Raw genomic sequence first — 13,203 nt, forward strand, 5'->3', positions numbered from 1 at the left:
CGGGCGCGACCTAATATGGCGTTCGGGGCGGTAGCGGGGCGCTGCGCACACCGATGACGTCATCGGTGTGCGCAGCGCTACAGGCTAATGCCGCCATTAGCGCCCCGCTAAATATCGCGGTGGTTGTGGCCAGTGGCGCTAAAGCCTCTGAGTGGCCTCTTTGGGCGCAAACTGGTGGCGCAAGCAACTGAATTTCTAGGCCTGAGTGTCTCCGTTTCCACCACTTCCGTCGGCAGCAAGTTCCAGGTCCTCACCACTCGCTGCATAAAAAAGTTTTTTCTCACATCCCCCCTGTATCTCTTTCCCAATACCTTAAATCTGTGTCCCCCATGCCTATCCAAACCCATCATAATCTTGTACACCTCTATCAAATCACCCCTCAACCTCCTTTGCTCTAATGAAAACAAATCCAGCTTCTCCAACCTGTCCTTGTAGCTAAGATCCCCCATCCCCGGAACCATTCTGGGAAATCTCCTCTGCACCCTCTCGAGGGCTTTCACATCCTTCCTAAAGTGTGGTGATCAGAATGGGACGCAATACTCCATTTGTGGCCTAACCAGCGCTTTATAAAGGTTCAGCATCACTTCTCTACTTTTGTACTCAATACCTCTATTTATGGAGCCCAAGATCCCATATGCTTTGCTAACCACTCTCTCAATATGTCCTGCCACCTTCAGGGACCTATGCACATTAACTCCCAGGTCCCTCTGTCCCTGCACACTCTTTTAAACTGTGCCATTAAGTGTATATTGCCTCTTCCTATTCCTTCTGCCAAAATGCATCACCTTGTAGCGGTACCACCGAGTGTCCCTTACTTACCGGACATAATTCCCTTTAACGATGTCGCGGGCAAACGCGATGACGCGGGCGAACGCGATGACGTCACGTCGCACACCACGTGACCGTCCCAAGCGCGGGTAAACGCGATGACGTCACGTCGCACATCACGTGACCATCCCAAGCGCGGGCAAACACGATGACGTCATCACACAAGTCACATGACTACCCAAGCGCGGGAAGAACGCGATGACGTCATCACGCAATCCACGGGACTGCCTACTCAGTCCTCGTGGCGTCTCCGTCCGGATAAGACCTACTGCATGACTCTCCTGTACCGACCTCGGCAACGTGCTTGTATTCATCTGTTTCTGCATTAAAGAACTATTTGGTTGTTTCTCCTGAAGTCGAACTTGATTATTTGATAGGCATTCGTCCAACACCTACGATTGGTGAACCCGAATACCTACAATTGGTGACCCCGTCTCCGTGAACATTTTTCACGGAAGCAGCGCACAGCCTGAACCCCATCTCTGTGAACGATTTCACAGAGGAAGAGCACGGCAAACAACAACCGACGAACACCAATTCCTACAATTGGTGACCAACGACGTGAGGACGGGAGCTCATCAATACCTACAATCTACATTGGTGACCCCATTTTTCGTGAACGTTATTCACGAAAGCAGCGCAGCCGGACCCTGATTTTTTGTGAACGTTTTTCACGAAAGAAGCACGCCTGGAAGCTACAGCCGTTTCGCTCAGCTACCGCAACACTGGGAGCAACAACCGCCCTCGTGCTTTATCCTGGTAGAAGCCCCGTTCGCCTTGTGCAACATCGACACGGCGCAGACCACGTATCTGGATATGGTCTCCGTTTTCGACAGCTCTACCGACTTTCGGAGCGTCAGCCTCTTCAACAACCCCACGGCAGAACAGCAAGTATAACACCCTCACAGCGCGGGTACAGCAGGTTTACGGGCTCACAGGATCGGAGCGCGCCCCGGCGGAGAGGCCACGAGGACTCAGTCCTCGCAAACTGCCCCTCGCAACCCACGAGGACTCGCCCCTCGCAACCCACGAGGACTCGCCCCTCGCAACCCACGAGGACCCGCCCCTCGCAACCCACGAGGACCCGCCCCTCGCAACCCACGAGGACCCGCCCCTCGCAACCCACGAGGACCCGCCCCTCGCAACCCACGAGGACCCGCCCCTCGCAACCCACGAGGACCCGCCCCTCGCAACCCACGAGGACCCGCCCCTCGCAACCCACGAGGACCCATCCCCCGCCGACGCCGCACCAGCCCGTCAGCCTGCTGGTCTGTCTTTTCTACCACGCTTTTCGGCGCAACGGCGAAGCGTTGCCGCCCTCCCGGCAGTTTTTCCCCTAAATCAACAACAACTAGAAGCGTTGCCGCCCTCCCGGCAGTTTTCCCCCTACCGAAATCAACAACAGCTAGAAGCATTGCCGCTCTCTCTACAGTGTTGTCCTCAACAAAAGCAAACATCTACTGACGCTGCGACCATCGAGGACGGGTCCAACGGGCATCCCGCGGCCGTGATCAGCCACGCGAAAATTGTTGTCATCACCGATCACTGATCAACGCAGCAACGGTTCGCTCTCTTCTGTGTTACCGTCGTAGCAGTACGGCACGCACCGTTCCGTGCATTCCCGACTGCCGGAGAGTTCGCTCGCCTGTTGGCGAGTTCACCGACCTGCCCAGACCCAAGTTTTTTTTCCTCCTGGATCGCCCGTTCGGCTTTGCTGCAGATTTCGTCAGACTGGGGACCTTTTCCCAACAATGACAGAGCCACGGTCCGCGTCTGCCCAACCTGCCAGTCACTATGACGCAGCCAGCTGTTTCGCCCCGGCGCCTGTTTCGAACCACGGGCTACAGAGGTCACACGCTTCCATGGTCCTTCACAGGGCTGAATACGTTTTATTCACCCTTACACGCATCGGGATCCGCTCAAGACCCCGTCTACCGGACCACATATTTCGACCTCGCCCGCCACGTCGAGACAGCACGACCGCCCGCCTGACCATCAGCCACCCATCGTCGTTACGGCACACCTGGTACGATCGTCCGCCTGACCACCAGCCACCCATCGTCATTACTCCAACCCAAGTACGACCGCCCGCCAGACCACCAACCACCCAGCAGTCTCCGTCTCGAGACTACAGGAGTCGTTCGGACAGGCTCATCAGACCACCTCACCGTTCGACGTCCGTTAAAGCGCATTCTGGGGGGGGGGGGGGCGCATGTAGCGGTACCACCGAGTGTCCCTTACTTACCGGACATAATTCCCTTTAACGATGTCGCGGGCGAACGCGATGCCGTCACGTCGCACATCACGTGACCGTCCCAAGTGCGGGCAAATGCGATGACGTCATCACCCAAGTCACGTGACTACCCAAGCGCGTGAAGAACGTGATGACGTCATCACACAATCCACGGGACTGCCTACTCAGTCCTCGTGGCGTCTCCGTCCGGATAAGACCTACTGCATGACTCTCCTGTACCGACCTCGGCAACGTGCTTGTATTCATCTGTTTCTGCATTAAAGAACTATTTGGTTGTTTCTCCTGAAGTCGAACTCGATTATTTGATAGGCATTCGTCCAACACCTACAATTGGTGAACCCGAATACTTACAACCTCACACTTCTCTGTATTAAATTCCATCTGCCACTTGTCTGCCCATTCTGCCCTTCTATGTCCTGTTGCAGTCGATTGATATCATCATCACTGTCTGCCACACCCCCAGGTTTGGTGTCGTCAAATTTAGAAATTCTACTGTATTCCAATATCCAGGTCATTTATATATATATCAAAAAAAGCAGTGGCTCCAGCACTGACCCCTGGGGAACACCACTTCCCACCATCCTCCAGTCTGAAAAACAGTCATCCACCACAACTCCATGTTTTCTATCCTTAAGCCAATTCCTTATCCAAGCTGCCACTGACCCATCTATTCCATGAGCCTCAATTCTGTTAACAGCCTTCTATGTGGTACTTTGTCAAACGCCTTCCTAAAATCCCTGTAGACAACATCCATCGCATTCCCTTCATCAATCCTCCCTGTTACTTCATCAAAAAATTCAATTGGATTGCCTTGATTATTGTTTCTAAAACTTTACCCACCACTGATGTTAAACTGACCGGCCTGTAGTTACTGGGATTGTCCTTACACCCTTTCTTGAACAATGGTGTCACATTTGCCACTTTCCAATCCTCAGGCACATCGCCCGCATCTAGGGAAGATTAGAAAATTATGGCAACCCCTTCCGCTATCTCCTCCCCAAATTCCCTTAGCCACCTGGGATGCAAGCCATCTGGACCAGGCAATTTATCCATTCAAAGTATACCCAGCCTTTCTAGTACACCTGTCTATCAATTTTCACTGAGAGGATGAGGAGAAGGAGGAGGAGGATGAGAAGGAGGACGACGAACAGGAACAAAACATTTTTTTAAAAACCTTTCTAAAAAGGCAATTCCCATATTCTGGTTTACACGCTACATAATTCCAATAAACTACAATTAACTTACAGAACTCCGGATCCATTTGGATTACCTACCTTACTATCGTTGTGACCAGTTGACGGGCCACTGCGAGATCTAACGTCTTTACTAGGTTGGTGACTGGCTTCTTTGATGTTTTCAATGTTCCTATGAGAATATTTCTTCGGGGGGGGGGGGGGAGGGGGAAAGGAGACAGCAATCAGATCCATTACCCAAACACAGTACACAAAGAGTGGGTTTACCACCCGAAATTCACCCCTCTTTTATTGAAGGCAGTGGTTCATGCTGCGCTTGGCTCCACAGTAGCGGGTTAGCCTCATTGCACCTCTCCCAATTGGCCATTCTTCATGTGAGAGCCTGGACAAGTGGTGGCTTCCTATTTGACCACAAGACGCCTTGCATCAAAGTCTGATCCTATTCTTATATGATCTAAATAGGTGGCACTTTCCAGCAGGGATCACTGCACAGCAACCAGGTGCAAAGGACGTGCCTGATGTTTCCCCTCACTAGCTCAGGGACACCATGGCCAAGTAAAGCATCACCCCCCCACCAAACACTTGGTTGAGATCAGCAAACTGATCAGCCTTTCACGGTCTCAGGATGTCCCAATGTGCTTCACAGCCAATGAAGTACTTTTTGAAGTGTAGTCACTGTTGTAATGTAGGAAACGCGGCAGCCAATTTGCACTCAGCAAGCTCCCACAAACAGCAGTGTGATAATGACCAGATAATCTGTTTTTTAGTGATGTTGATTGAGGGATAAATATTGGCCCCAGGACACCGGGGAGAACTCCCCTGCTCTTCTTTGAAATAGTGCCACAGGACCTTTTACGGCCACCTGAGAGAGCAGACGGGGTCACGGTTTAATGTCTCGTGCAAAATACACCACCTCCGATACTGCAGCACTGGAGTGTCAGCCTGGATTTTGTGCTCAAGTCTCTGGAGTGGGACTCGAACCCACAACCTTCTGGTCCTCTCCAAAGATTTTAAAAATCTACCAACAACAGACCACAAAATGGAAACTGGCTGTGTAAAGTGAAGTAACGAACAAAAATGCTGGAAATACTCAGCAGGCCAGGCAGCATCCGTGGAGAGAGAAACAGAGTTAGCGTTTCAGGTCTGGGACCCTTCATCAGAACTGGAAAAAGCTGGAGATGTAACAGATATTAAGCAGGTGCAGAGACGGGTGGGGGGGGGTGGGTTTGGGAGGGGAGGAAGGAATTGAAAGAACATCCTGTATTTTTGTAAGAGGCAGGAAAGAAAAAATGTTGCAAATGGGAATGGCAAAAATCATACAGCACGAAAAATGGGGGCAGGGATAATTATCTGAAATTGTTGAACTCGATCTTGAGTCCAGAAGGCTGTAAAGTGCCTAATCGAAAGATGAGGTGCTGTTCCTCGAGCTTACGTTGAGCTTCATTGGAACAATGTAATAGCCCGAGGACAGAGCGGTCCGAGTGGGAGTGAAGCGGTGAATTAAAGTGACAGGCGACCGGAAGCTCAGGGTCACCCTTACGGACTGAACGGAGGTGTTCCGCAAAGCGGTCGCCCAATCTGCATTTGGTCTCCCCAATGTAGAGGAGACCGCATCGTGAGAACCGAATACAGTATATTAAATTGCAAGAAGTACAAGTAAATCGCTGTTTCACCTGGAATGGGTGTTTGGGGCCCTGGACAGTGGGAAGGGAGGAGGTAAAAGGGCATGTGTTGCATCTCCTGCGCTTGCAGGGGAAGGTGCCAGGTGAAGGAGAAGGGCTGTTGGGGGTGATTGAGGAGTGGACCAGCGTGTCGCAGAGGGAGCAGTCCCTTCGGAATGCTGAAAGGGGAGGTGAGGGGAAGATGTATTTGGTGGTGGGATCACGTTGGAGGTGGCGGAAATGGCGGAGGATGATCCGTTGTATGTGGAGGCTGGTGGGGTGAAAGGTGAGGACAAGGGGAACCCTATCGTGGTTCTGGGAGGGAGGGGAAGGGGTGAGAGCAGAAGTGCGGGAAATAGAACGGACACGGTCAAGGGCCGTGTCAACCACAGTAGAGGGGAATCCTCGGTTGAGGAAAAAGGAAGACATGTCGGAAGCACTGGTATGAAAGGTGGCATCGTCAGAACAGACGTGTAAAGTGAAAATTGAGTTCAAACAATTAAAGATTTCTCAGGTTTGTTCTCTGACCCCTCATTATTTATTAGCGCTCTCAGTGGCTAGATCAATCCTTCCTTGAAAATGGTAGAAATGCAGATCTATATAAAGTCAATAAGTGTGAAAGGACACGTATTCCATTAGTGTGTGCCATTAATGTCATTTCTATAATGTGATAATTCACTTTACTGAAATATATAGAATAATGGAGACTGGAGGGAATGGCAAGGGTGCAAAAACAAGGGAGACCAAGCTGATCATAAACCAGGACAGTGCAACTCGAGTGGTTTACGAATATCAGCAGAAAACATGGATTGAATTATAACTGAACTCCCTTTACAGCACTAATACAATAGCAAAATACTGCTGGAAAATCTGAAGTAGTAACAGAAAATGCTGGAAACACTCAGCAGGTCAGGCAGCATCAGTGGAAAGAGAAACAGAGTTAACGTTTCAGGTCGATGACCCTTCGTCAGTTCAATGAATTACTTTTGAAGTGTAGTCACTGTTTTTTTTTAAAATTCGTTCATGGGATGTGGGCGTCGCTGGCAAGGCCAGCATTTATTGCCCATCCCTAATTGCCCTCGAGAAGGTGGTGGTGAGCCGCAGTTAAGAGTCAACCACTTTACTGTGGGTCTGGAGTCACATATAGGCCAGACCGGGTAAGGATGGCAGATTTCCTTCCCTAAAGGACATCAGTGAACCAGATGGGTTTTTACGACAGGTTAATGGTCACCATTACTGATACTACTTTTTAATTCCAGATTTATTTAATTAAATTTAAATTCCCCAGCTGCCTGTGGTGGGATGTGAACTCATGTCTCCGGATCATTAATCCAGGCCTCTGGATTACTAGTCCAGTAACATAACCACTATGCTACCGTACCCGGTATGGAATGTGGGAAACGCAGCAGCCAATTTGCACACGGCAAGATCCCATAAACAGCAATTAAATAATTGACCCTAGCATCTGTTTTTTTAGGCGTGGGTTGAGGGATAAATATTGGCCAAGAATATTGGAAGAACTCCCCAGTTCTTCTTCAAAATAGTGCCATGAGATCTTTTATGCCCACGGAGAGGGCAGACGGGGCCTCGTTTTAACGTCTCATCCGAAAGACTGCACTGAAGTGTCGGCCGAGACTTTGTGCTCAAGTCTCTGGACTGGGACTTGATCCCACAACCTTCTGACTCAGAGGTGAGTGTGCTGCCCACTGACTCACAGCTGACACCCGAAACCTTTATTTAACATTGATTTATAGAAGATTATTGAATTTGTCTATAACCACACAATTAATTTGACTGCTATCTACTTGGGGGGAAAAGGAAGAGAAGATAGGGAGAGGCAGAGAAAACAGTTGAAAAATTAAGACAAAATAATGAAAACGCATAACAGGTCACTCAGCATCTAAAGAAAACAATGGCATCATTTTGTTTTAGTGCCAAAGGTCCACTTAAGTTATCCATCACAGGATCTATCACATCAAGTCTGTCCTATGTCCCATTTCCATTTATTATAAATATCACTCTTTACAAAACCGAGCAGCAGAGATTGAAAACAATTCGGTAAAGAATAAACAAAGGGGGGGAAGAGCAAGTTTTTTTTAATTAACATTCTAGTTGCTTTAAATGTGCCCGAGGTGGGAGAGGGGAAAATGGGAGCAGAGGCCTGGAACAGAAGAATTAGGAGCAGGAGTCGGCCATACGGCCCCTCGAGCCTGCTCCACCATTCAATAAGATCACGGCTGATCATCGACCTCAACTCCACTTTCCCACCCGATCTCCATATCCCTTGATTCCTCTAGAGTCCAAATATCTATCGATCTCAGCCTTGAATATACTCAACGACTCATCATCCACAGCCCTCTGGGGCAGAGAATTCCAAAGATTCACAACCTTCTGAGTGAAGAAATTCCTCCTCATCTCCGTCTTAAATGGCCGACCCCTTATCCTGAGACTCTGCCCCCTAGTTCTAGACTCTCCAGCCAGGGGAAACAACATCTCAGTATCTACCCTGACAATCCCCTTCAGAATCTTATATGTTTCAATGAGATCACCTCTCATTCTTCTAAACTCCAGAGAGTATAGGCACAATCTACTCAATCTCTCCTCAGAGGACAGCCCTCTCACCCCCAGGGATCAATCTAGTGAACCTTCGTTGCACCACCTCTGAGGCATGTATGTCCTTTCTCAGATAGGATATAAACCGTTATATAATGCTCTGGTTAGACCCCATTTAGAGTAATGCTTTCAGTTCTGAGCACCGCACCTCAGGAAGGACATAGTGACCGTGGCGGGGGAGCAGCGCAGATTCACCAGAATGATAGCAGGGCTAAAAGGGTTAAATTATGAGGACAGACTGCATAGACCAAGCTTGTATTCCCTTGAGTATAGAAGATTAAGTGGTGCTGTAATTGAGGTGTTTAAGATGATTAAAGAAGTCGATCGGGTAGATAGAGAGAAACTATTTCCTCTGGTGGGGGGAGTCCAGAACAAGGGGGCAGAACCTTAAAATTAGAGCCAGGCCATTCAGGGGTGATGTCAGGAAGCACTTCTTCACACCAAGGGTAGTAAAAATCTGGAACTCTCTCCCCCAAAAAGCTGCTGAGGCTAAGTCAACTGAAAATGTTAAAACTGAGATTAATAGATTTTTCTTAGGCAAGAGTTAAGGGTTACAAAACCAAGGCGAGTAGATGGAGTTGATCTAAATGAAAGACGGAACAGGCTCAAGGGGCTGAATGGTCTATTCCTGTTCCCAGCAATGTTCCTTTTTAGCTGCACAGCCCCCAAAAAATTGCAGGAAACATTGTTTTTTAAGTAATTGGTCGGAGGTTTAGAGGGGATTAGAGGAGAATGTTTTTCACCCAGAGGGTGGTGGGGGTCTGAAACTCACTGCCTGAAAGGGTGGTAGAGGCAGAGACCCTCATCACATTTAAAAAGTACTTGGATATGCACTTGGTGTGCCGTAACCTACAGGGCTATGGACCAAGATCCGGAAAGTGGGATTAGGCTGGATAGCTCTTTGTCGGCCGGCACGGACATAATGGGCCGAATGACCTCCTTCTGTGCCGTAAATTTCTACAATTGTTTCCTTGGGCTTGTTCCTCTGCCTGAGACGTGGAAACATGTCAGTCTTGATTAGGCGATTTAACATCTTTAAAAACATTTTTTTTTACAGCGATTGCTTCTTTCTTTCAAATACAGGGTGAATTTCTCAGGTTAATATGGTGACACCCTTAATAGAGTTACATCACGCCATCTGTCTCGCACTATGCTGTGAACTTTTACGATCCAGAGTGTTTTTGAAGTGTAAACCTTCTGAACTCACATCACACGCCAGCCACCTGATTAAGACTCACTTGGGTTCCAGGTGTCCTGGAACCCACACTGAATGTAATGCGCCTTTAAACCCAGCTAGTTCTTTAAACTTCCCAGACTCATTTCGATTAAACATTTCAAGCTAAAACAGCTGGCACACATGATACAAACACAACAGCAGTGGAGACAAGGATTAAAAAATTAACACATTAGCAACTGTTCTCCCTGCCTTGAAAGTAATAAACATGCCTCCCATACCCTTGGAGGCCATAAATGGAATTCCATTGGGCCATTAGATTCCAGTCTGTCTGGGATTAGGTATTACCAGGTGCTGTGGGTTAATGTCTCAAGAATTGTGTTCTCAATATTTTTCTGTCCTTTTTGACTTGCTGGCTCATTATTTCTGCTGTGTACAAGCAGTTTTCCCGTGATATCTGACGCCGTCTTTCAAAAGTTAGGTGAGGAGGTGTCTGTTAAGTCTGTCAATATTGGAAAGGATCCCCTGTATTTGGAGTGGGTTCTTGGTGGTCTATCAATAATTGGGAGGGGATCCCCTGTACCTTGATGACGTGTCAATATTGGAAGGGGATCCCCTGTATTTGGAATGGTCCCTGATGGCATGTCAATATTGGAAGGGGATCCCCTGTATTTGGAGTGGGTCCCTGATGGCATGTCAATACTTGGAGCAGATCCCCTGCACAGAAATGTTTGAAAATCACTGTCCCATATTGCCTGAACTTGACCGTTACCCAACTCCCTGTAATAACCATCTATACTTGGAGCAAATTCTCCTCCCCCGAAGAGTGTATTTGATATACATTAAATAAAAAAGCACAGATACTTTGCAGATTATTTTTTGTATTTTTAATGTTAAGGTATAAACAGAACGCAAGTTGAAAGCTAAATGGGGGTTTTCCTGTGAGTGAAATCACTCACGGTTGCAAGAGTTGCGAGCAGGTGACAAGGATGGGAAGAAGCCCTCAGGCCCATCAATGGTCACTCGATTCGTGAGCTGCTGCAATTCCAAGCAGCACCTTTCTAGCAATGCTCACTCCTGGAGAGGCAACAAAATGGAGGGGTAACCCTGACCAAATTGGCCTCATGTTTTCCCCCCCTCAGAAGTGAGCATCCCAGACACCCCCACGGCGGGGCGGGGGGGGGGGGGGGGGGGGGGAGAACTGCCTGCCAATACTCCCTGCCTTGGCTCATGGGGGGGAAAATGCAGTGTAACGTGGACAAATGTGAGGTTATCCACTTCGGTGGCAAAAACAGGAAGGCAGATTATTTTCTGAACGGCAATAGATTGGGAAAAGGGGAAGTGCAACGAGACCTGGGTGTCCTTGTGCACCAGTCGCTGAAGGTAAGCATGCAGGTTGCAGCAGGCGATTAAGAAGGCAAATGGTATGCTGGCCTTCATAGCGAGAGGATTCGAGTACAGGAGCAAGGATGTCTTGCTGCAGTTGTACAGGGCCTTGGTGAGACCACACCTTGAGTATTGTGTGCAGTTTTGGTCACCTTATCTGAGGAAGGATGTTCTTGCCATGGAGAGAGTGCAGCGAAGATTCACCAGACTGATACCTAGGATGGCAGGAATGACGTATGAGGAGAGATTGGGTCGATTAGGCTTATATTCGCTAGAGTTTAGAAGAATGAGAGGGGATCTCATTGAAACTTATACAATTCTAACAGGACTAGACAGACTAGATGCAGGAAGGATGTTCCCGATGGCGGGGGAGTCCAGAACCAGGGGTCACAGTCTAAGGATAAGGGGTAAGCCATTTAGGACTGAGATGAGAAGGGATTTCTTCACCAGAGAGTGGGGAACCTATGGAATTCTCTACCACACAAAGCAGTTGAGGCCAATTCATTAAATATATTCAAGAAGGAGTTAGATATATTTCTTAAGGCTAAAGGGATCAAGGGATATGGGGAGAAAGCAGGGACAGGGTACTGAATTTGGATGATCAGCCATGATCTCATTAAATGGCGGAACAGGCTCGAGGGGCCGAATGGCCTACTCCTGCTCCTAGCTTCTATGTTTCTATTGGTCACGTGGGTGAGATACCAGAGAGCGCCGTACCGCAACAAGAATAATCCACATTCAGAAAAGGGGGAAACAGAACGTAAATACTTTAGAGCGTGTATTGAACAACATCACATTTGTCATTGTTGCTCCGTTAGTAACGTCACTAAACCAAAACACACAGTTGGTTTAAATAAATAAGAATTTAGATCACTTCTTTTCCCTCCCAGTTGACTTGAGCTCAGCAACAGTTTGGAGTTTTGTTATTTTGCATCTCATGTGTTTGGTATGGAAGTAATCAGGACTAACGCAAGGCATCACTCTTCACCTCAATACCCAACCTCAGCTCAAGCCAGCCTCGTTACACCAGGATAAGATCTCCATTTACTGCACTCGTATCCCACAGCACACGCCCACCTACACCAGGATAACATTCTTAATTTGCTCTCCGGATGTGGGTAACGTTGCCAAGGCCAAAGTTATTATCCACCTCTAGTTGCCCTCCGCACTTCAGAGGGTATTATTGTCAACCACAATGTGTTGGCCAGTCCAGGTGCCCTTCCCTGAAGGACATCAGTGAACCAACCGGGTTTTACAACATTTGTTGTGGTCTTTTATCTGGTGCCAACCGCAGGTTATCAGAAGTACTCAATTCAATTTCACACCTTGCCATGGGTGGGATTGGACCTCAAGTTCTGGGATGCAAGCCCAGTAGCATAACCATCACACTACTGTGCCCATCAAATCGATTTGCATTTACCCCACAGCACACCCCTGCTTTGTCAGAGTAACATAACCACTCTTTACTGCATATGCAACTCTCAAATCAATGCTAACTTTATGCAACATTTGGAAGAATTGGATTACTCTATAAAATGGATAGTGTCCGCCCAAATTCATTACCCACTTAACAGTGATACCATGCACTACGCAAACACATTAGTGAAATCCAGTCAGCGGTTAACAGATAGACCGTCACACCATCCACAACACGAGTTCGAAGTAAGTGCCAAATGATGAAGGGACACTCATAGAATACAATAAATATCTTAACGAAACTGTTCCGAAAATGTTTTACAATTGTTGTCAACACAAGAGAGGTACATGATTTAAATAGTGATTATGTGACATCTGTTGATAGTGATTTATGCTAATACTGCTTCCATTTTCCACAGAGGAATCCTACTCAACTCTACATCACTTGGGACAACCAAATGGGCCTTAATTTGTTTGGAAGGATTCTACTTAACAGTCGTTACTGAAAGCTTTGTGCGAGGGGGAAAAAAAGATTATTACAGCAGAACTAGCGGAAACACTTCAGCAGGATCGTTGTTTATAAAATCAAAAGAAACTTAATTGCAACCGGATCCCGAGGCTTGCTCCAGTAATTTGTTTGCTTTGCAGACAATCAATAGTCTGGTACTGTTGCACACA

General features: G+C 47.9%; 1 protein-coding gene across 5 annotated transcripts in view; it reads right to left on the reverse strand.

The window, feature by feature from the left end:
• LOC147105115 (uncharacterized) overlaps positions 1 to 13,203 on the reverse strand; it is a 104,784-nt gene that overhangs the window by 8,001 nt on the left and 83,580 nt on the right. For all 5 annotated transcript variants that reach the window (XM_086011197.1, XM_086011196.1, XM_086011195.1 and 2 more), the window contains one exon: positions 4,357 to 4,461. In XM_086011197.1, the coding sequence (XP_085867323.1) occupies positions 4,357 to 4,461 (105 nt within the window). The remainder of the gene's footprint in view (positions 1 to 4,356; positions 4,462 to 13,203) is intronic.

Source organism: Somniosus microcephalus, chromosome 18, assembly GCF_052327205.1.
Source record: "Somniosus microcephalus isolate GS21.2 chromosome 18, FLI_Smic_1.0, whole genome shotgun sequence".
In the NCBI taxonomy this organism is placed as follows: Eukaryota; Metazoa; Chordata; class Chondrichthyes; order Squaliformes; family Somniosidae; genus Somniosus; species Somniosus microcephalus.